This window comes from Miniopterus schreibersii (assembly GCF_964146895.1).
Source record: "Miniopterus schreibersii genome assembly, chromosome: 2".
In the NCBI taxonomy this organism is placed as follows: Eukaryota; Metazoa; Chordata; class Mammalia; order Chiroptera; family Miniopteridae; genus Miniopterus; species Miniopterus schreibersii.
This window is the reverse complement of record NC_138102.1, coordinates 173368465-173393116: the sequence shown is the minus strand read 5'-3', so window position 1 is coordinate 173393116 and position 24652 is coordinate 173368465. Positions and strand designations below refer to the sequence as shown.

The window sequence follows — 24652 nt, the reverse complement described above, 5'->3', positions numbered from 1 at the left end:
GTTTTAATGGGACGCGGTGGGGAAAGGGATGCCCAGCTGTCCTATGCAGTGTGGAGATGGCATGGTGTGACCCTCCCTGTGTGATGACACCACAGGGTCCACCTGCAACTTTCCCCATTACTTGGAAGCTGAGAAGATCTATCTGTGGGATTTGCAAGGGGGCTTAGGAATCTTCCAGTCTCATGTAGAACACAGAGCCTAGGAGACACTGTTTACTACTGTTAATAAATTTCTACCCTCTTACTGTATTTTCTTTTCCCATACTTCCCCAATAAAATATTTTGCTACTGTTAAAAAGAATGAGGTTACATTAAAAAAAAAATTAAAAAAAAAAAAAAGCCCAGCTGGGCGTGGCTCAGCAGTTGAGCATCAACCTAGGATCCAGGAGACCTTGGTTCGATTCCCAGTCAGGGCACATACCCGGGTTGCGGGTTCGATCCCCAGTAGGGGGCGTGCAGGAGGCAGCTGATCAATGACTCTCATCACTGATGTTTCTATCTCTCCCTCTCCTTCCCTCTCTCTGAAATCAATAGATATATTTTAAAAAAAAATTTTTAAAGAAAGGTAAATATACATATATTGATATAGAATATTTGCCAAAATATATTGTTGTTAAGTATAAAAAAATGCAGAACAGTGTAAAGATTATACTATTATCTATATTAAAGGAAACTTACATATATATGCATATACATAGAGTACATTTAGAAGAATACACAGGGCCATTTATATTGATTAATTCTGAGGTGACTTGGTGCGGAAGTCAGTGTGGGTGAGAGACTTCATTCTTTGCCCTTTTGTATTGTTTGAATTTCTTCTCTATACATATATATTACATGTATATATATAAAATACTTATAATTATGAGCATATTATTTATTATATAAAACTTAAAAAAAAACACGCATTACAAAACATAAAACTGAAATTGAAAATGACTGGTAAGTTAGTCTGAACTTTCTCATATTGAGCATTACTATCTATCCCAAATAAGAGGAAAAGAACACATCATTTAGAATATGATGTAGATATTTTCAGTTTTCCTTTATACCTATGCCTTTTTAAATAAGGAATTTCCTTATTATCGGTAGCCTAGTTTCTTTCTCGGATGCAGAGCGCAGCAATCGTGCTCAGGGGGTCTGGTTCTGATGTCAAACAGCTTGGGGGCCAATCTTAGCTCTGCCCCTGGCTAGCTATGCACTTTGGTAAATTACTTAACCCACGTTAGCTTCCATTTCGTTGTCTTTAAAGTGTGGGAGAGTAATAGTATCTACTTTTTAGGGTTGCTTATAAAAATCAAAGGAAGGAAGGCAGTTGAAGTGATTAGCCCCCTGACCGACAGACCCAAAGTAAGCGCTTGATAAATGTTATCGTTAGAAAGTGCACAGGATGAAAATGAAGAGCACACAACAGTGGCGGTTCATGAAATAAAAGTCAGCGTTTGTTTTCCTTTTCAAACAATGCGGACACCCAGTGACAGACAATAAAACACACTTAGAGAAGTTCCATTTGTGTAGGCGCCAATCTCGTGGTTTCTAGTTGCTGGCTGAAGTTGAGGTCTCCCAAGGATGGCAGCCCCCGAGAGCTGAGTGGGTGGGGATTGAATGGCAGGGCTTCTGGCCCGTCCGAAAGGGACTCTGCTCCCTGCTCCCTCTGCTTGTCTTTCTCGACGCTCTTGCTAGTTTTCCCAGATGTCACGTCACGTATCAAGGTGGAAAGAACCATGGCCTGAAGGGAGAGAGTAGTTTAAGCTTAACTCTAATGAGCTGGGTGACCTCAGGGCCACAGTGTCCCCGCTAGTAAAACAAGTAACCTGGCCCAGATGATTGCCCAGGTTCTTCCAGGTCTAACAATCTATAAAATGCCACGTCTGCTTAGTCCTTTTGGTCGCTACCAGTTCTACATTCTGCATTGCTCCATTCTGATGAACTCTGATTAGGAGGTGACAGAGAGCTTTGCAGAACCTGAACTATTAAAAATAACCTCCCCCCACAATGACTTTATCAGGGGCTAGGGAACTAAAGATTAATAAAAAATTGGTGTTAATGTCTGTTTTCTGAGAATTTTCACTTTATTCTTTTACTTTATGAGGAGAAGTTTCCGTCAGAGGTGGGAAAACTAAGAATGGAAATCTTTTGGAGTTTAAATAAAACAAGATGACTTAAATTACTAATACCTACTAAGAAAAAGATTCACTGTTTTCATATCTCCTCTTCAAATGGCACAGTACATTTACTTGGTGCACTCATTTAACTTATATTTTTCAGCATTTTGCAGAAATGTTATACCTTATGCATGATAATGATGAAAATACCTTATATTTGTGGAGCTGGCGCTTCACAGTTTACCAAAAGATCTTACCGTTTAACAACTTAAAAACACCTATCAAGAATTTGGTAATATACAATGCAGCTCTTTTCTCTTGTCAAAAATGATACATTGATATTTAGGTTAAAGTTTACTTTATAAAACAAATACTGCAAGTTGGTAAAAAAATTATTTAATGCAAAATAGGTAGTGGTATGTTCTGAAATGCTTCTAACTTTTTTCCCACAATAGTGAATTAGGCAATATTCAAAGCACTTCCTTATTTTAACTTTAAAACTTAAAATAACTTCTCTATATGAATAATAAAGACTCTTTGTTTTTCACCAGGCAGGGAGTTCACTTCATTATTTGATATGCAACATGGTATTTGGTGTAAAGCAAGTTGTTTAACCAGGCTATTGAAATCATGATATAATACCAGGACATATTCTATAGGATTAGTCTTTTATTGGATACTCTGTCAGGTTCTCAGGCATAATAAAATATGAATGTTTCATTTTGGAAAGTGGGACAGAAACAGCAGTAGCAAATTTCATTGTTTCAGAAACTGAAGAGAAAAATTTGAATTTTAATATAAACTCATTTTAGATATTTTAATATCATTAGTTTTTAATAGATCAAATTGTTTAAATTGGACTGCCTCATTTGAGTAGACTGGGGAAATTCCATTTGGCACTCTCCTCCATGTTCTGGAATATGATGACACAGAACAGTAAAACATTTGATTTCTGTATGGAGTAGAAATGCTGAAGTGAATCACTCATTCATTCATTCAACAACAATTTGTTGAGTACTTACTCTATGTGGGATATTATGCTAAGCCTCACAGGAAAGAAAAAGAAGTTTATAACCGGGCACTTGCATACATGCAACAATAACCAATACCTGCTTGTGGGCGATGGGTCAAACTCCAAGCACCAACAATGGAAACTTCAAAGGAAGGAAAAAAGACCAATGAGTAGGACTCTAGATTACTCAGGAAAGGCTTTGCCCAAGAGAAAGAGGCTGAAAAAATGGGTTGATTCATACAGGGGGAAATAAATGGAAAAAGCACCCCAGGGAGGAGAAGCAATATACACAACATTATCACGTAAGACATGTAGAAGTCAAGTCCAGAAGACAATAAATAGATCGTAGAGCACAGAACTTTATAATTATTCAAAGGGTGGTCTTTGGGCCAGTACATTAGCATCCTGGGGGAGCTTGTAGAAATGCAGACTCTAAATCTGACTCCGCGTGTTCAAGGTCTTTGGGAGCTTTGTACATACATTAGAATCTGAGGAGCTTTAATCTCAGCCAATCCTTCATTTTCCAGAGGAATCTGAAGCAGGGTGTGGCTGGATGGCTTCCCTGATGATAATGCAAACCTCATTTTAGAGACAGCCTTGGAAACAGTGAGTTTTCTCCCCAATTTCACAACGTTTGCCCAAACAGGAGAGAGGCAGTAAGTTGGATCTGATGGTGGAAGTATTTGAATGCCAAGTTAAGCAGCTCAGGCCTCATCCATTCATGAATGGAACAAACATTTACTGAATGCCAATGTGGTAGCATTGGGTGATACAGAAAATGATAAGTTAGGCTCTGCCCTTAAGGAGCTCAGTCTTCTGGGAAAGTAAGGAACTAACAATTATAAATATCTTTGTAGTGAGTTTTAAAGGTTTATAATAGAGAAATTAACATGATTTATTCAGTTAACATTTATTGAATACCTAGTACATGCAAAATGGAGATGTTCTGGGTATCTGGGGGTGGAAAGAAACAGAGAGATGGATCAGTTAAGGGCTACTGTCCAAGACTAAGACATAAAGGTAAAGGAATAGGCTTTGGTCACTCACTGTGAGGTTGATGGAGGACCAAAGAAGCAAGTATGCATTAACCCAGAGGTTACGGTAAGGCAAGGTAGGACTCATATCCTTGAGTGGAGAAATGGGGAAATTCGGAGAGTGAACCAGATTACTGGGGTTTTGTTTGCTTTACTTTTTAGTTACAGGGAGAGAGATATTTGGTTTTAGACATGTAGCTCTTGAGTGAATATCCATAAAGAACTCTCTAGGAAGGAGTTGGAGATTCAGAACTGGAGCTTAAGAGAAAAGCAGGGCTGAAGAAATCATTGATTGGATGTTTTGTCTTCCCAATAACCCATTTCAATCACTGGGAAGTCAACAGGATTGATTGTGCTGTTCCAAGTCATCTGCTGTTTCAAGTCACTCAGTTTGGAGTAGCGTTACACAGTAGTAAATAATTGAAATATTCCACCCCTTCTAGAATGAGATTTAGAAGGAAATAAAGTAATGAGAGAGAAGCTCTCACTTTGGGTATAATAACTCTGATAGACAGACAAGCCAGTCTTGCCCTTGGGGAAAGGAAGGAGGTGGGGGCAAGGGGTTAGGTTGGTAAAGAGGGCATTCTCTATGAAAGATTGGAGACCATAGCCCATGGGTGACTGTGGCTTATGAAGTTCTCCCTATTGAATGAGGATCTGAGATATAGTCCTGCTTTTCCAGCTCTCAGAACAATGAGGACCATAATAGGAGGAGTCATTAATACTGTCATTAATGCCAGCCACGTCCACTCCAAGGGTACAAATAATGGTATTAGAAAATATCTATAGTGAGTTGCCCCAACCACAGTGAATTAGCCCAAGTGTTGGCATCTGATTCCAAAGAATTTAGTGTGTGAGTGTGGGGAGAGTGGATGCAAATGGTAGGCATAATTATGAAACAAGAGTGGCTATGAACAATGGCCATAAGCTGATGACTATTGCAGATGGGTGTTACGCACATGGAGGTTCACTGAAACTGGCCTCAATAAAGTATTTTGAAAGTGTGCATTATACTTAGTGTGTTTAGAGTTTTTCATAATGAAAAGTTTTTTAAAAATCTAAATTGTTAATTTTTATTTTATGCAATCCCATACTAATTTTTCAAGATTAAATTTTAAAAATAAACAAATATCATCCGTAGGTGGCAGGACCATCCTCAGAGGAAATTAAAACCCTGTTGTAAAAATTTAACACCTGAAAACATCCTCCATCTTTAGTATAAGGGAAAGAAAAACCCCCTACACATATCATTTAGAATAAAAGCACTTAACACAGTGTAAAGGAATAATTCTTAAACTTTTTGGGTCACAAACAAATCCTTTGAGAATCTGATGGAAGTTCTGGACTGTTTTTCTGAGGGGGGATCCACATAAATACAGGTATAAGATTCTGAAAACAATTTCAGTAGGTTTGCAGGCTCCCAGATGTCTATGGGTTTGTATGACGTCAGGTTAAGAACCTTTAGTCTCAAAAAGGACAAAATACTCAGGAATAAGTTTAACCAAAGTGCAAGATCTGTACACCGAATACTATAAAACTTTGTTGAAAAAAATCAAATACGACCTTAATAAATAGAAAGACATCCCCTGCTCATGGATTGAAAGACTTAATATTGTTAAGATGACAACATTCCTCAAATTAATCTACAGAGTCAATGCAATCCGTATCAAAATTCCAACTGCCTCCTTTTTTTCCCCCTCTAGAAATGAACAAGCTGATCCTAAAATTCATATGGAAATGCAAGGGACCCAGGATAGACAAAGCAATCTCGAAAAAGAAGAATTAAGTTGGAGAGCTCATGCTTTCTGATTTCAAAACCTACTATAAAGCTACAGGACAGTGTGGTACTAGCATAAGGATAGACACATACATCGTGGATTACAAATGAGGGCCCAGAAATAAATCTGTACATTTATGGTCAACTGATTTTTCACAATGGTGCCAAAACATTTAATAGAGAAAGAATACTTTCAGCAAATAGTGCTGGAACATGCAAAATAATGCATTTGTATTCCTACCTCATACCAGGTACAAAAACCAACTAAAAATGTAAGGGCAAAATCCATGAGACTTGTGAAAGAAAATATAGGTGTGCATCTTCATGAGCTTAAATAGCAATCGCTTCATAGATATGATACCAAAATTACAAGCTACAAAAGAAAAAAATAGATACATTGGACTTCATCAAAATTAAAAACTTTTGTGCATCAAAGGACACTATCAACAAAGTGAAAAGACAACTCACAGAACAGGAAAGAGTATTTGTAAATCATGTATCTGATAAGGGTCTAGTATCCAGAATATATAAAGAGCTTTAAGAATTCAACAATAAAAAGACAAGTAACAATAAAAAATGGGCACAGAATTTGAATAGCCATTTCATCAAAGGAGATAGACAAATAGCCAATAAGCACATGAAAAGATGTTCAACATCATTTGGAATCAGGAAAATTCAAATCAAAACCACTCCACACCACAGTGGCTATAATTTAAAAAGTGAATAATGAATGTTGGCAAGGATGTGGAGAAATAAAAACCCTCAAACAATGCCAGTGCAAATGTAAAATTCTGGGAAGCAGTTCCACCAAACAATACAGACACTGTGGAAAACAGTTTGGTAGTTCCTCAAATAGTTAGAGTTACCGTATGACCCAGCAATTCCAATCCTAGGCATATACAAGAGAGAATTGAAAACATATATTCCCACAAGAACTGCTACACAAATGTTCATAGCATCGTTATTCTAATAGCCCCAAAGTGGGAACAACCCAAATGTCCATCAACTGATGAATGACTTAAAAAATTATATATCCACACATTAGAATATTATTCAGCCATAAAAAAGAATGAAGTTCTGACACATGCTATGTTGGTGAAAATTAAAAACATTATGCTATATAAAATAAACCAAACACAAAGGGGTAAATATTGTGTGATTCCGCTTATATGAAATATCTAGAATAAGCAAATTTATAGTGATGGAAAGTACATTAGAGGTTACCAGAGGCTAGGGGAGGGGAGAGTGGGGTGTTATTGCTTAATGGGCACAGAGTTTCTGTTTGGGGTGATGAGAACGTTTTGGAATTAGATGGTAATGACAGTCACAAACCTTGTGAATATACTGAAAATCACTGAATTGTACACTTAAAAACTGTGAATTTTCCTATATGTGAATTATATCTCAATTAAAAATCAAACATGGGGGGTGGGGGAGTGGGCGGGGAGAGATTAATCAAAGACCTTATATGTTTATAAGCATAACCCATGGACAAGACATTATTAGTATGGGGAAGGCCTGGGGTGAGGTGGATGCGGGGTGGAGGGGATCAATGGGGAGGAAAAGGGACATCTGTAATACTTTCAACAATAAAGATAAAAAAACAAAACAGAAAAACCTTAGTCTAAAGAGAAATTCTGCTCAGTTGGCAAAGTACATGTTATTGAAAGGAAACGTTTGAAATACAATACTATATATTTTGATTTGTGAAAATCACACACCTTGTTATAATTTAAAAATGCTCCTTAGTTTAAAATACAATTATTCACAGTAAGACAAGCCTTTTGAAGCTTATTTTATTACACTTATATATTTATACTTATGTTTAATAGGTTTCTGCTTCATGGAATAAAAATTGAGCAAAAGAATGTAACTTCCACAAGGCAATGGATCACACAGAAATTTTACATTTCTGACTTTGGAAACTGCGGCTAATGCTTTTTTAAAAAATTAAATTAAACTTTAATTTTTCCCATCACCATTTATCCCCTCTATGCTGCAGCTAATTCTTGAGGCATGGGCATGTGTTTGAAAATCAATTTACCAAAAGTATAGGTCATTTGGTAAATGGCTCAATTACAGAAGGCATTATAATCTAGTTACTCCAGACCTTGAAACCAAATGACCAGGGTTGCTGTTCTAGCTCTGTCACTTAGTCAGTTTCTACTTCTTTATCTGCAGTTGAGGTGGTTGGAATGGAGGTTCCGTCTAGCTTTAAAATTCTGAACTTATTTGATCTTATTGTGACTTTGTAGTCAGAGGTGTTTTGCAATTGTTTTACTTGCTTGGACTGCATTCAAACATTCACATTTTAAAATTCAGTAAATTATTATTGAACCATAAAATTTGAAAAGCATCAAATTTTCCACTCAACTTTTAATAAATTGGACCAATTGATCTCATTCTACTAAGTCTGAAGCAATACCACCACCTGGTGGCTCCTATTCTAATATGACAACTTTTTTTTTTTTTTTTAATTAAATAATGTTTTCTTGTTTCTTTGTCCTGTTCTATGTTTTAAAATATTTTATCTTTATTGTTGAAAGTATTATAGATGTCCCCTTTTCCCCCTATTGATCCCCTCTACCCCGTATCCCCCCCTCCTCCCGCCTTCCCCACACTATTGTCTGTGTCCATGGGTTATGCATATATGCATATAAATTTTTAGGTTAATCTCCCCCCTTACCTCTGAGATCCCTCAGTCTGTTCCATGCTTCTATGTCTCTGCACATATTTTGTTCATCAGTTTATTTTGTTCATTAGATTCCACATATGAGTAAGATCACATGATACTTGTTTTTCTCTCCCGGCTTATTTCACTTAGCATAATAGTCTCCAGGTCCCACCATGCTGTCTCAAAGGGTAAGGAATCCTTCTTTTATTTTTTCCCCATTGCTTTTCAGAGAGAGTGGGGGAAAGAGGCAGAGAGAAACATTGATGTGAGAGAGAACACTGATTGGTTACCTCCTGCAACCAATTGGTTACCTGGGACCAAGCCTGCAACCCAGGTAACGTGCCCTTGGCTAGAATCAAATCCGGACCCTTCAGTATGAGGACTGACACTCTAACCACTGAGCCAAAACAGCCAGGACAGGAATCCTTTTTTACAGCTGCATAGTATTCCATGGTGTAAGTGTCCAAGAAGATGTTTGATATGATTTCAACCTTCTTGAATTTGTAGACACTAGTTTTGTGTCCTAACATGTGGTCTATCTTTGGGAATGTCCCATGTGCACTTGAGAAGAATGTATATCCTGCAGCTTTGGGGTAAAATGTTCTGTAATGTCAATGAAATCCATCTGATGTAGTGTGTCATTTAAAGTCACTGCTCTCTTGTTGTTCTTTTGTCTGGAAAATTTATCCAGTAAAGTCAGTAGGGTGTTAATATCCCCTACTATGACTGTATTGCTGTCAATCTCTCCTTTAAAGTACTCCAAAAGTTTTTCTTTTTTCCAACCTGTGTGAGTCTTTTGTCCTGAAGTGGGTCTCTTGTAGACAGCATATATTTGGGTCATGTTTTCTAACCCATTTAGCTACCCTATGTCTTTAATTGGAGAATTTAATCCATTTACATTTAAGCTTATTATTGACAGGTACTTACCTATTGCTATTTTAATTCTTTATGCCTATGTTTCTCTCTCTCTCTCTCTCTCTCTCCTTATTACAGCAGTCCCTTTAACATTTCTTGCAATGCTGGTTTGGTGGCGATAAACTCCTTTAGCCTTTTTTTGTTTGGGAAGCTCTTTATTTCATCATCTATTTTGAATGATAGCCGTGATAGATAGAGTAGTTATGGTTTCAGATTCTTGCCTTTCATTACTTTGAATACTTCATGCCACTCCCTTCTGGCCTGTTGAGTTTCTGATAAGAAATCAGCAGACAGCCTTATGGGAGCTCCTTTGTAGGTAACAGATTGCTTTTCTCTTGCTGCCTTTAAGATTTTCTCTGTCTTAAATTTTTGGTATTTTAATTATGATGTACCTGTGCATGGGCCTCTTTGGGTTCCTCTTGCTTGGGACTCTGTGCCTCCTGAACTTGTGTGACTTTTCCTTTTACCAGGCTTGGGAAGTTTTCTGCCATTATTTCTTCAAACAAGTTCTCTAACCCTTGCTTTTTTTTCTTCCCCTTCTGGCACTCCTCTGATGCGACTATTGTTGTTTCATGTTGTCCCACAGCTCCCTTAAACTGTCCTCCTGTTTGTTTTTTCTTTTTGGTTCTCTGATTGACTTTTTTCTACCCTGTTTTCTAATTCACTTATCTGATCCTCAGCTTTCCATAATCTGTTGTTTATTCCTTCCAATGTGTTTATTTCTATGTCATTTTTAATGTCCTTCATAGTTTCCATATTTTTATCATGATGTTGAGCATCCTTATGATCAGTATTCTGAACTCTATACCTGATAGATTGTTTATCACCATTTAATTTCTCTTCTTCTGGAGAATTCTTGTGTTCTTTCTTTTGGGGCTTGTTTTTTGTCTCCCCATTTTGGCTGCCTGTTTGGGTTTGTTTCTATGTATTAGGTAGATCTGCCAGGATTCCCATTCTTTTGGAGGGTCTCTGGTGCAGGCCAATGTTAGATGCTGTTTGTGACCAGCCTTGAGTATCCCGTTTGAAGTTTTCTGCACTCCACAGCTTGTGGTTTCCTCTGCTGGGTTGGGTGAGCTTGGAAAGGACTAAGATGCCCACCAAGGTCTGCTTTTCCAAGCCCTGGGTCCAGAAGCAGATCAGACAAAGACTCAAAGCACCCAGAGGCTGACTGTTAATCATAGTCTCTTAATGAGCCTCAGGATGCAGACCAAAGCAAGCCATAAACCTCACAGGGTGGTGTGAGAGGTTTTCCAGTTGGTGGGGAAATTGCTTCCCCCCTCCCCCCCACCCGCTAGGCAAAAGCTGCCTAGCTGGCAAAGGTCTGCCCTTTGAAAGCTACACTAAATTAAATATTATATTTTCCTAGATTCATACATGCATATTTTTGCCCTCATTAAAATGTATTATTTAACATCAAACAAGTTATCACTGATTGTTATCATGTCCTAGATAATGTATCAGGCAGGCACATAAACTAAAAATAAGAGAAATATGACCAGTGCCCTCACAGAGCTCACTGCACTGGAAACATAAATCTGACATGGATATAAATTTGAAGAAGCAGTGGCCAAGATGTGCCAAGTGGTAGCAGCTAATCTCGGCAAAGAGAGGGGCTGGAGGTGGATGAGACTAGGTGAGAAAAGTCAGTGGACTCATAGCATGCTGCGGTCCAGTAGTTGAACAACCCAGTGCTTACCTAGCACAGCCTTAAAACGGTCTAGGTGTTTAGGTGAAGAGTCGCTCAACTCTCCCCTTTTTATACAAAGCAAAACAAAACAAAACCCCCAAACTTTTCCTTACAAGAATAATTTCTGCGCATTTATGATTTGGGAGCAGGGCCGAGAGCAATGGGCAAATCTAGTTCAATGTTTAGGTCTGAAAAATGAAGTAAAAAACAACATAGGCAGCCCATAAACTACTGTTGAATGGATGAAAATCTCTACTATAAATAAATACATAATATGTATAAAGATTATATTCGGAAGGAAACCCAAGAAAGTGTTAATAACGGTGACTTCTAGGTAGAACTGCATGATCAGAGGCCAGGGACAGGTTGTTTTCCGTGTATTTTGATGAATTTCTTTAAAATACTAATATTTTTTGATTTCAGAGCGAGGAAAGGAGAGGGGGAGAGCGAGATAGAAACATCAATGATGAGAGAGTCATTGATCAGCTGCCTAACCCACAACCCCCGCATGTGCCCTGACTGAATCGAACCCCAATTGCCTGGATCCTAGGTCAGGGCTCCACCGCTGAGCCACACCTGGCCGGGCTCGATTAATTTTTAAGACGCATGCTCAACCTTTTTAAAAAAGCGGAGCGTAGCCAGCTGGCCTGGCTCCCCGGTTGAGCATCTACCTAGGACCCAGGAGATCACAGTTCCGATTCCTGGTCAGGGAATATGCTCAGGTTGCCGCTGGATCCCCAATGCGGGCGTGCAGGAGGCAGCCAATCAACGACTCTCTCATCATTGATGTTCCTCTCTCTGAAATCAATAAAGATATATTTAAAAAAAATTAGTCTAGGAGAATCCCTTCCCCCACTCCAAGCGCCGCTGCCTTCCTCCCACACACCTCACTGTCAAGACCTACATTACTCCTACCCCACGCCCCTGGAGGGAGCAGGTCTCCAACCCAAATCAGCAGGATCTGGACGCCGGTCCTCACTGCCCGTCACAGGAAGGTGATCAGCTGCACACAGCCAGGCGGCGCCAAGGGGGCAGGGCCTCTAACTGCCACGCCAAAAACCTGCAGTTAGCGGCCGCAGGTGTCAGGTGCTGCGCACGGGTGGCTGAGGGGATCTTCCTATTATTATTACGCAGTCCTATTGCCTTCTCCGAGACAGCACCCAGGCCTAGTCGGGTCGCCCCCGCAGGGCGCTGCAGGGAGGACAGCTCCTGCGACGCCGCAGCGCGCGCCCGCGTCCAGTCGCGCTGGTTTGCGAAGCCGACTAGCGTTCATGGTCAGCAGATTCGCCACTTTTTGGTGTCTGAATTTAAAATGAAAATTCAAATGTCCCTGTTTCGGGAGCCCTTCCGGTCCAAGAAAACGGAAGCCGGAGAGACTCGGCGTCCTTGACTTTTTTCTTTCTTCTGGCTTTCACAGTCCCTACAGCCCAGCGCGCCGCGAACTTGCGTCGAAAGCGGCGACGCGGACGCGCAGGCCGCCGCTCAGCGCGCAGTCGCGGTGGCGCTCGTTCCCGCCCCCGCCGGGTGGCCGACGTGGAAGCTGCTGGCTGACTAGGCTTCCAAGGAAACCGCCTCCGAGCAGGAGGCCCAGGCGTGCGGAGGTGGCGGCGCCGCGACTGCAGTAGGAGTCGCTTCCCAGGCCGGGGCCTGTCGCTGACGATCGACGAGGGCGGACAGGCTGTTCATCATGGGTGAGGGGTCTGAGGAGGGCGCTGGGGCGCGCTCGCGGGGGCTGCGGCCGAGGGCTGGGGTCGGGAGGAGAGCGGCGGGCCCGGGACGCCCTGTGGAGCCGGCCTTTCGCGGGGCTAGGCGGGGCGAGGTGAGGCGGGGCGCGGAGGCCGCCCCTCCCCTGTGCGGGTGGACCCCGCCAGGAGCTGCCGCCCCCGCCCGTCTCCCCGGCGTCCCCGGGGGTCGGGTGGGGGTGCGCGGGGCCGCTCAGCACTGCGCCCCGGGAGCCCGGCCCCGAGGCCTTCCCCGGACCCTGGACTCCTCCCGTCCTCATACCCGGCTGGACTTGCCGGGCAGAACCGGGCTCGCAAAGCTTGGCAGCGGGTCAGCTCCACGTTCTCGGGTGAAAGAGGACAGCTGACCCCGTCGTGGAAGCTCGATGCCCGGATCCCCCCACCTTGGTCTCTGGGGCGGCATCAGTTTAAAAAATCCAAAGGGAGGCGTTGCTCGAAATGTTATTTCACAGGCAACTCGGCGTTTGTCTGCTTATCTGTAGCTTTTCTTGTAGAGAATTGAGTAAAATGGAGAAGGAGAAGGGGAGGGTGTGACTGGCTAGCGAATGAAATGTTAATCTCAAATCTTGGAGCGCTGGTTGAGGGAATTACGTTGTCGTCCCGAGCATCAGGTGAAGCCGCCTTCCCCGCTAGAGTCCAAACGGAAGGTACAGAGTCTCGAACTTGTTTCCCACTCTAAGTGAAGACGGAAATTCTTTGGCTTGTTTGATGCCTCCACGGCTTTCCGGGGATTTTACTTCCTGCTCTGGAACATCGCAAGCAATTGCCTGTCTTTTTCCATAACCACCTTCAGTTTTGCTCTTCCGCTTTTTTTTTTTTTTTATAACTTGTAAAAGGTAGAAAGAACTTTGTCAAGTCCCACCCCTTCTATTACACTTTCCCAAGGTTCTCTAGCCCGCGTGTTCCTTTTTCCAGACTCTCAGCTCTTAATTGTGCCATTTCTTTGTAAAATAAGCATGTATTGTTGAGCGGCATCACTTATGTTGTCAACTTTTTTTATATTGTTTAATGTAACTTCCATTTATTCTAATGGCTTTTGGTGGGAAAGAGTCAAGCCAAAGTGCTTTATTTTTTTGCAATCATAGAATAAAAAAATATTTTCAAGCTTCTTTTGTTGTAAAAAGAATAATAAAGACTAAATTTCCATCTTCTTTACTCTTAGGGGTTTTTTTACTTAAACACACTTCGTTTAAGTAAAACGAAGGCCCTGCTGAGACAATAATTTTTTTAAATTTTTTCCCAGCTTTACTGACATATGACTGACAAAAATTGTATATATTTCAGGTGTACAGCATATTTTGATATATGTATTGCTTGCAAAGTAATTACCACAGTCAAGCTAATTTACACATCCATCACTTCACATAGTTGTCTTTCTGTGTGTGTCTGTGGAAAGAACCTATGAAGATCTTTCTTAGCAAATTTCAAGTGTACACTACATTATTAACTATAGTCACCATGCTGTATATTAGGTATCCAGAACCATTCATCTTATAGCAAAAGTTTGTACATCCCTCCCTTTCCCCGCCTCCCCCACATACGGTGACCACAATTCTACTCTGTTTACAAGTGCTTTTATTTTACACTGTACCTTGCATATAGGAAGCTTTCTGGAAGTATTTTGTGCATTGAATGCGGTTTTGTAATATTATTTTAAAAATTCATCTTTAGTGTTGAAATAAAGATGTCCCACTGCCCTATTGACCCCCTCTCTTTGTTATTTTTTTAAATGAGTTTTCTATCGAGAACAGTTTTTATTTTGGGCTTCTGTGTCTCAATTTCTTGCGCTAGTTTACTGATTAATAGAAATCTTAGCAATTGCAGGTAGTTATGATGGTACTGCTGCTGTGCAGCAATAATAATGGTGTTTCCTGTGTAAGGATCTCATTGTCCCACTGTCATTCAGATTTGCCCTTTGATTTTTAGTGATAGTGGGGAGATCATGCTAAGGTGCCCATATTCTCTTGATTAGAAAGTGAGCTCCATGAGGGAAGTGGTCATATTTCTCTTATTTTTTTAGTGTATGTGCTTGCCTGATAACATTATCTAGGACATGACAACAATCAGTGATTACTTGTTTGATGTTGAATAATATATTTTAATGGGGGCAAAAATATGCATGTATGAATCTAGGAAAATAATATAATACTTACTTTGGTGTAGCTTTCAAAGGGCAAGATGAAATGTTTTGTGGACCTGGTTCACAAAATGATATTTAATACCTTTTTTTGCTTTTATTATTTTTTTAGGTGGCTTTTTCTCAAGTATATTTTCGAGTCTGTTTGGAACCCGGGAAATGAGGATTTTAATTTTGGGATTAGATGGAGCAGGAAAAACTACAATTTTGTACAGATTACAGGTTGGAGAGGTCGTTACTACTATTCCTAGTAAGTGTTGGTATGCTATAAGAGTTTTCTGTTTTCCATCTAACATAACTTTATTTTTAATTAATAATTCATATAATAATGTTATTGGTAAGGATTACAAACTAGTATAAGTATATATTATTGATAACACTTTTTTTTTCATAAACTAAGAAGCAGTTTGGTATAATGTATGGACCCCTGTGCATGGCTGGGTTTTGCTCTTTAGAACTGTTTAAAAAATTTCTTGAGTCCTGGCTGGTGTCGCTCCATTGGTTGGAGTGTTGTCCTGTGCACTGAAAGGTGGCAGGTTTGATTCCTGGTCATACCTGGGTTGTGGGTTGGATCCCCAGTCAGTGTGTTTCAAGAGGCAACCAATGGATGTTTCTCTCTCACGTAGATGTTTCTCTCTCTGCCTCCCCCTCCCTTCCTCTCTCTGAGATCAATTTTTAAAAAATTGCTTGAGTTCAGGCACTTAATCTCATTGAGAGCTAGTATCTTTTATTGATAAAATGAAGACAACAAATATCCACTGGCTTTGAGGGGGAAATAAGCGAAGTGTATAAAATCCTTTGTAGACCTCTTTAAAGAATTGTAAGTGGTATTACCTATGAAGTGGTTCCTCCTCCCCACATTGGTTACTATGTATTTTAATTAATATTAGCTTCTCTTAAGTAATTCTATTGATTTATTGTAAAGATCTGAGTTGAAGAGACTGAATGTTGAATTAATCTGGGACCCAAAAATACCAAGAGAAGAAATAGCTCAACTTTAAATCAGTTATTGATACCTTAGAAACACATTCTCAAAGAGGCCTGTTTGACTAGATAAGAATACTTATCTGTTATTACTTATTACAGTTATATACTTACCTGTTATTTATGCTTTCCTTCATTTGTTGACCTGAATTTACTTAGAGATTAATTCATTTAAACTAAATTTAAATGTTCATAGAGTTTATGCCTTTAAATTATGCCTTTAAAGTTACTCTGTCATTCAAAGTATTTCTATGTTTAGTGTATTTAAATATCCAAATTACAAAAAGAAGGCTAGCTTTTATGGAAGAACTTTTAAAACTCTGTGGCATCTTTTATTTCTTTTGCCACCTTCAATAAATTTCAGTTCACTTGTTTTTTGCTTCTCAAAATTGCCCGTCACTGCGTGTCTGTGTCTTGGTCACCTTCCCTGCAGTGCACCCGCCCAGTGGATTGCATTTCAGTGAACACTGATTTACACCACACTCTTGTCCTTTACATGTAAACTATTTCTAATCTTGGTGAAGATAGTGATTACACTCCTACCTAATTCTAAGGGAGACATTATGAACTTACTTTTTAGTGTTTTACTACGGTTTGTTATAGTAATTTTTTTAGTTGTAATAGGCATACTTGCCATACGCATATGAATCATTTACCAATATAAACTTAGTTCTAAAATAAAAATTAATTGAGTTACAGCTGTAAGTCAGTTTTACTGTGATTATTTTTAAGCTTGTAAAATTGTAGTAAACTTTGTATATATAACTCCTATTTTTTTTTAAAACATCCTCTGCACCTTCCCTTAGATTCCTTTCAAAGAATATAGTGGTATGCTGCCTTAGCTGTGTGGTCAGAGCTCCACCTAAGAAAGATGGCAGGGAAAAGGGATGGGACACCTCTCCTTTGGTCATCCAGCTATGACCTTATTACAAATGAGTGCTTGAGGAAGTCTGCAGAGGGTCTGTGAGATTGCCAGCCTCAGAGGACCCAGCTTCTAATATACAGCCATTGCTGTGTCCTTCCTCACTGAAGTTTAGAATCTTGGCTTTCTTGGTTTTGTTCCCTGTTTATTTGCTACCTACCAAAAAATTCACATTTTTATAATACATCTACAACTGTCTTTTTAAATATAACTTTATGAATGCTTTTTGTTTTTAATCTTCACCCAAGGACATGCTTAGCGAGAGAGAAAGGGAGGGAGGGAGGGAGTGAAGGAGGGGGAGTGACTGACAGACAGACAGACATCAATGTGAGAAACATCGATCAATTGCCGGGAATCGAACTGGCAACCTCTGTGCACTGGGTGACACTTAACCAACTGAGCCACTTTGGCTGGGCTAAACACTTTTGCATGTTAATATTGTGTTATGAGAGGAGTTTAACATAATAGAATTTCCACTGAGCTAAAAATTATATACTTACAGAGGTTACTGGGGATTCTTATATAATCTGAAGGTGGTGCTGATCTTGCTCTGTGTGTGTGTGTAGGAGGGCACAGCATACTGTCTTCTTTTTTTTTTTTAATGTTTTTATTGATTTCAGAGAGAGGAAGGGAGAGGGAGAGAGAAAGAGAGAGAAGCATCAATGATGAGAGGATCATTGAGTGACTGCCTCCTGCATGCCTCCTACTGTGAATTGAGCCTGCAACCTGGGCATGTGCCCTGACTGAACTGTGACCTGCAGGTTCATGGGTCGATGCTCAACCATTGAGCTGCCCCGGCCAGGCCTGTCTTGTCTTAAATGGAATACTATCTCCACCAATAATATAATTCAACATTTGTTGAAGAAACTCAATTAGATTGGATACTTTGAAGGAATGCATTAGTGTCTATATAAACTACTCATTTATCTTCCAGCCATTGGATTTAATGTTGAGACGGTAACATACAAGAACCTTAAATTCCAAGTCTGGGATTTAGGAGGACAGACCAGTATCAGGTATGGTACAAGGACCAGATTATTTTGTGGTATTTAACATTTTTTGGCTCTTGTAAGGGTAACAGCAATAAACCAAAATTACCTTCTTTTATAATTTAAGTGGAAGCTACCTAGTTGTGTGTTTTTTAATGATTTTTATTTTTTTAAAATTTATTGGGGCACATAGGTTAATAGATTATATAGGTTTCAAGTGTACATTTCTATGATACATGACCTGTATATTGCATTGTGTGCCCACCACCCAAAGTCAGATCATCTTGCATCACCATGTATTTGGCCCCCTTTACCCTTTACTACCCACCCCTTCCCTCTGGTATCCAGTGTACTGTTGTCTTTGTCTATGAGTTAGAGTTTTATATCCCACAAATGAGTGAAATCATATGGTTCTTAGCTTTTCCTGACTGACTTATTTTGCTTAGCATAATATTCTCAAGGTTTATCCATGTTGTCGCAAATGGCAGTATTTCATCTTTTCTTGTGATTGAGTAGCCACCTAGTTTAAAATGAGGTAAAACTATCTGTTCTCTCAGTTGAATTAAAATATAAGGAAACCAGTTTTTCAACTATCATTTAAATGAAAAATGTTTTCATGAGAACCTCAAAATTTAATTAGTTTTACAGAAAGTAAAATTTAGTTCTTGTCAGCCCCTTCCTCTGTGAGACAGACTATTTTAGATTTCATAAAAATGCCTTTCAGGCCCTCTACTTAGGGCTAATGTGAACATAGATGCCCTCGGGAACTCAGGTCTCCTGTCCAGCATTCTGTGCTTGACGTAGCAACTGTAAATGTTTGGTGACTGTCAGTGGTTGCTCACTATGGTACCATCTTAAAAGATTAGTAGTGCATTCCCCAGATGTCCTGCTTACTTTTAATTTGTTTTATTTCTTGAGCCACTTTTGAGTCTGTTTCTAACTTTAGCCATTCTACTTCTTGGTGTCTTTAGTGATCAATTTAATGCCTTTTATATAAAGTTATTAAAATTTTTTTAAGAACCCATTCCTCTTAAAGAGTTCCTAGTTAGAGGTTTATGGTTTATAAGATGTAATGATCAGGTCTGCGTACAACTTTTTTGTCAGTACATTTAATGATTTTATAGGTTATAAATATATTCTCTCAGCCTAAAGTCTGAACTCCTTGATTTTCTGTTAATGTTTATTAACATTCTTTCCGCCCTCACATTTGAGGGATATAGTATATATCAGTTAGAAACAATACATCATTATGGCATTGATTCTAACATGGGTGGGACCAGATTGGCATGTAACCCTGGCACCAGCATTGCCAGGTCCTAGCGTATAAATTAACATATCAGCTTCATCTTTTTTCAGATAATAATATATTCTCCCTTTCTGAATTTTCTTTAGGCCATACTGGAGATGTTATTATTCAAACACAGATGCAGTCATTTATGTTGTAGACAGTTGTGACCGAGACCGAATTGGCATTTCCAAGTCAGAGTTAGTTGCCATGTTGGAGGTAAGAAAATCTTATTAAAATGTGGGGAAATCATTTACATTTTGTTTGCTGTTTCCATTGTTTATTATTACATGCAGGAATAATTAAAAGGAGAGCAGGAATTTCCCCCCCAAGCCTTTATTATCTTTTTCTTTTATGCATATTACTCCCTATTCCAGAAATATTGTTGGGTAGACGGTTGCAGACAAAAAAACATCCAGCCTTGTAACTTTCTTTAAATGAGAATCCTCGATTTTCAGGAAGTTCAAAATTGAATTCTTTCTAAACTGAACTATTCTGTAATTCCTGTGAAATGACTTTTTTAGAAAAATGTATTCCGGGTTGTATAAATTAGCTTATGGAAGCACATGTGGGTATAAATAATAAGAAAGCATGTTCGTGTGTTACAGAATTATTAAAGTTCAGTGAAGTGTGTATTTCTGGCTTTCTGGCACAATTCTGGTCCCTGCTTACCTCTCCCAGCTTTATCATTTTTTACTCTTCCCAGTACCTCAGCCACCTGACCTTTCTGTTCTTTGAACACACCCATCTTCACACCTGACACCTGGCTCAGTGTCTTTCGAAGTTGCTCATCTTGCTTGGAATACTCTGCCCCCACATCTTTGCATGATTACCTTCTTGATGTGTTTGATTTTCCATGTTTCTTCCCAAGAGATTAGTGTGTTATTTTCTAACCCCTTATTCTTTGTACCATTTATCATTCCTTTCTGTTATTTTAAAATATATTTGGTTTACTTATGTATATCTCCTACCCTAAAATGTAAGTTCTTCAAATTTACATTAATATCCCTTGTGTGCAGAACAGTATACAGGACTCAGTTAAGAACTCAATGCGTTGTATTCATTGAGATTTGTAAGATTATTTATTGGTTGGCTGACTGAATTCAAAGGCTGCATTAAATAAAAGTTTTAAAAAAACCTCCACTTGTTAAATAAGCTTTTCAAATATATTAATGATTTAGTTATTAATGAAATTGCCTATGCTTAAGAAGATTCAGTTTCTTTTTCTCACCAAAACTATGATTCTGAATTATGCAATCATTGAATATTTAAATTTAAGTTCTAGGCCACTTGATTACGTAGGTAGATGTATTCTCAGAATACTGTGGACTTCTGACTTCTTAATGACTTGCAAGTTATAAATTGCAAACCTATTAGTTTTAAACTTTGGCTTAATTTTTTTTAAACAACATTGTATCATATTTATCATAAGAGCTTCTTAGGTAAAATTCCATTATAAGGAATGTTAAGGGAATGTTTAATTGCTTTGAGTATAATGGATTTTTAAAACAAAGGTTTATTTAGATGTAATTCACATGGTGAAATGAATTTTTATCATATAAAATATTGCTAAAAGAAATGGATGATTAATGTCAGGTGTGCAGGGTTGTTGTTAGGTTATTTTTGGTATTAGGATTTAACTTGCATAAACTTATGGAGAAAGAACTAAAAATTATTCTTTACGAAGTAACTTTTAATTGATTTAATCAATAAATATTTATTATGTGATATAAAGTACAGGTAAAGTATGAGTCAGAACTATACATCAAAACTTACTGACAGAAAATCAAATTGTTTTACCTTCTTCGTACACAAAAATAAATTCTAAATGGAGTAAAGAATTAAATGTAGAAAATGAATATTTTCTATTGCTTTGTAATTTATTTAGTTTAGTAAATTTGTACATTTAAAATCACATTTACACATAGTTCCATACCCTGCTTTAAAAAAGGAACTGAACATTGAATCATGGATGATTTTAACTATAAGAATATATAAGAAGTATGTTTAAAATTTCTGGACAGAGAGGTCTTTCTAAATCAAAGGATTGGAAGGACTTATAAAAGATAGATTTAATTCTATTAACACATACAAAAATCCCCCAAAGCTCAGATGCTAGATAATATAAATTAAGGTAAAACGGAACCAGGACACTGTTTTACAACCAGGGATTAGTGTTTTTAATCATACTGCTATCTGCCACTCGTTACATAAATGAGAAAAGGCATTAACCCTGCAATTCATAGGATAAAAGTACATTGTTAATAACATTTACGTTTTTCATACCCTAATAATCATATAATAGGATGCTGTGTCTGGAAAAATATATAATTTCCAGTTCTACCAAGGCAGCATTGAAAATAGGCACTGTCATATACACTGTTGGTGGAGTCAAAATTGTTAAAACTGCTGGAAGGCAGTTTATTAATATAAGTAACAAGAGTCTGAAAAAATTTCATACTTTGATTTTATTTTTAAAGAATTATGTTAAAGAAATAGGGATTTACACAAAGATTTCTGTATAATGACTGTCACCTGGGTTTCTCTAATAGTTAAGTGAAAAGAATCTAAAAAGAGTTTAATACTGGAAAACAGTCATAGAGTATATTTAACCTTTTTTTTGAGAAAATTTTGATTGTTTGGAAAATCATCCATGATTTAATGTTTATTTTTTAAAGTAGGGTATGCAACTATGTGTAAATGTGGTTTTAAATGTATAAATTTATTTACTAAATAAACTATAAATATCTGAATTACAAAGCAGTAGAAAATACTCAAAAGGTTAACATCAATCACGTTTGGGAGGTAGGATGAGGTATGAAGTTTCTTTTCTTTGTACTTTTCTATAATTTCAAATAATCTATAATGAACATTATTAATTAAAACAAGGGAATATACTTTTAAAATAATTATTTTTTGGAATGTCTTTGTAAACTCAAGGGAGGACTTGATTAAAGGAAATTAAAGTCTTACATTTTATTTAGGAAGAAGAGCTGAGAAAAGCCATTTTGGTGGTGTTTGCAAATAAGCAGGACATGGAACAGGCCATGACTCCCTCAGAGATGGCAAATTCACTTGGGTTACCTGCCTTGAAGGACCGAAAGTGGCAAATATTCAAAACTTCAGCAACCAAAGGCACTGGCCTTGATGAGGCAATGGAATGGTAAGCACCATGTTTCCAGAGCCATCTGTGCATGTGTGTGCATGGGCACAGCTGTGTACATACATGTCACTTCCCTTTTGTCTTAAGAATGAAATTCAAATTAGTGGCTTATCATATTAAGTTCCTCCAGCCTTATCCCCCACTTCCTTAAGTTGCCTTTGCTTTTGTTTCAACATACCTACCTGATTACAGTTAGATAAGCCAGCTTTCTGCCATTTTTCTTTTTGCTACCTCACTACATCCTCCAATTCCTTACCCTTCAGGACTTTAAGGCTTTCCTCTTTTCGAGTCTTTCCTGACATATCTACATGCCCACTGTCTTACCACAGACATAGATGTCCTTGTCATAGATCAGTGATATAGTAGTTATTACACTGTCTTCTAATTGCTTATTAGATTATCAACTCCTTGACGAATGAATCTAGTTAGTACCTCTGAATTATCCACATTTGGCCTGGCTGTAGAGTAGCAGCCTGGAAAGTAGTTTTATTATTATTCATTTAAAGCGTAGACAAAATAAAAGCTAAAAGACCCTCTTCGAAATTGAGTCCATAACCTCATTTTTCTAATATAAACTATCTTAGTCTTCATCATTTAAAGTGCTTTAGAATCCATCTCCAGTATAAAGTTTATAAATGATCATACTCTGTACCTGAAAGTTTGAAGTTAAATTTATGAAACCATTCATTTTCTCTTCACAGGTTGGTTGAAGCATTAAAGAGCAGACAGTAATTCAGTCACTTCTCCTCTGAAATGAAGACCACGCCACATGTCCCTTTGGAAACAGTTAAGTGTGCTTCACACTGCTACATGTTAGAGCTGTGTATGACTATTGGCATATACTGAACTGACTACAACTTTTGTAATAAATATAAAAAATAAGTATTTCGTTGGAAGGGTAACTCATTGTGATTGAACCAACTGACTGGTCTGTGTAATGTAAAATATTCCTTGCTTTCTTGTATTAAGGTATATATTCTATTTGTGTGGAATTCTTATTCAAATATAGTCCTATTAAAGAATGCACTCTTATTGAGGGTAAAAAAAGCCCTATTTTTGAATGAGTGGTTGCAGATTGTGTAAACACTAAAATATATCTTAGCTCAGATTTCTTTCCTCTAAAATGAATTAAGTTTTCCCAAAAATTAGACTCAACAGAGTAGTCTAGGAGCATAGTGTGGGTAATATAGTTTTCATTTGCTTAGTGACCACATTATTTAAGCTGTTTCATTTAAAGGCTTTTCGTTATAGGCATGAAGTTGAAATAATTATTTTGGTGGTTAACTTCACTGACATATCTGTAATTGTCATTTTATAGTATTTTATAGTTGTTGAGAACATTTTATGTATAATGAACTAGTCAGTTTGTACAAGAATCCTGTGATGTGGGTAGGACAGGTTGTAACGTAATGTCTTCATTTTATGGATGTGTGGAGTCTTGGCTTGATAGGTTGGCTTGCCCAGCTGCTAGTAAGCTAGGAACAGGGCTCAAAATGAGACTCTAGGGTCAGAAGCTTGTCCCATGAACTATATCATAAATTCCTGAAAATGCCAACTTGGCAACACAGGTGACATAACTCCCTAAATAAAACTATGCTAACTGGAGTGGACTCTGTACAAAATAATGCCTGTAAATTTATTTGTCATACTAGTAAGGGTAGTAAAAACAATCCTAAATGGTTATATTTGATGAATTCACAACACATTAAAGAAAACATTCACATTGAGGAAATAAAGAGCTATTTTAAGAAGCATTGTAAAAGATGTCTTTACTCATTTTATCTACTTGGAATTGGATGTATAAATTTGGTGAAGTCAAAATCTTATTGGTTCTGTAGGGAAAAATTAAGCATTCTTGGTTTTAGAAATTAGGTTTACTGCTAGACTATCAAAAACAAATTATATTCAAAGGAACTTTTCTACCACAGAATTGGTTACAGTGTGACAGAAGTAAGTACAGTCCTCAGTGATTACTAAAATTGGGGAGAATTGTTTCATTGTTTAAGTTGGATAATCAGCATTAGATGCTAAAATATTAGATGCTGGTAAAGTGAGCTTAATACCATTGTGCCCCTCATGTGTCAGAAACAACTAGGGGTTCATTTCCTGTCCCTGACACTGTCCTACCAGATGTTGGCCTCTGGCCTCTTTCCCTTACACTTTCATCATTTTCTCAGCTCGCGAATGTGACTTTCTCCTTTGGCCTGTGGGATTTTCAGTCTTTACT

At 38.1% G+C, this 24652-nt stretch overlaps 1 protein-coding gene and 1 long non-coding RNA gene across 4 annotated transcripts; one reads left to right on the top strand and one right to left on the bottom strand.

The window, feature by feature from the left end:
* Positions 1–863: 863 nt before the first annotated feature.
* Positions 864–12642, bottom strand: LOC308553354. 3 transcript variants are annotated; one of them, XR_013998231.1, is made up of 3 exons: positions 12119–12463; positions 3214–3258; positions 864–1728 (listed from the first exon to the last, which is right to left on the bottom strand). It is a non-coding gene; the product is annotated as an uncharacterized lncRNA (long non-coding RNA). The 3 variants fall into 3 exon arrangements; XR_013998229.1 differs by having other exon boundaries at positions 1415–1728; positions 12108–12642; XR_013998230.1 differs by having other exon boundaries at positions 1415–1728; positions 12090–12470.
* A 38-nt stretch (positions 12643–12680) lies between these two features.
* On the top strand, positions 12681–24179 carry ARL1 (ARF like GTPase 1). The gene is made up of 6 exons (XM_081130768.1): positions 12681–12894; positions 15195–15332; positions 17923–18004; positions 19370–19481; positions 22247–22425; positions 23127–24179. Exons 1-6 carry the CDS (start codon positions 12891–12893, stop codon positions 23155–23157), a joined length of 546 nt encoding a protein of 181 aa, XP_080986894.1. The 5' UTR covers positions 12681–12890; the 3' UTR covers positions 23158–24179.
* The last annotated feature ends 473 nt before the right edge of the window (positions 24180–24652 follow it).

What these genes read in the sequence shown, in the direction of transcription:
- ARL1 (XM_081130768.1), top strand. An exon ending in AGTTAGTTGCCATGTTGGAG is followed by an intron (nt 19,482 to 22,246) that starts GTAAGAAAATCT and finishes CATTTTATTTAG; the next exon opens with GAAGAAGAGCTGAGAAAAGC. An exon ending in CTTGATGAGGCAATGGAATG is followed by an intron (nt 22,426 to 23,126) that starts GTAAGCACCATG and finishes TTCTCTTCACAG; the next exon opens with GTTGGTTGAAGCATTAAAGA.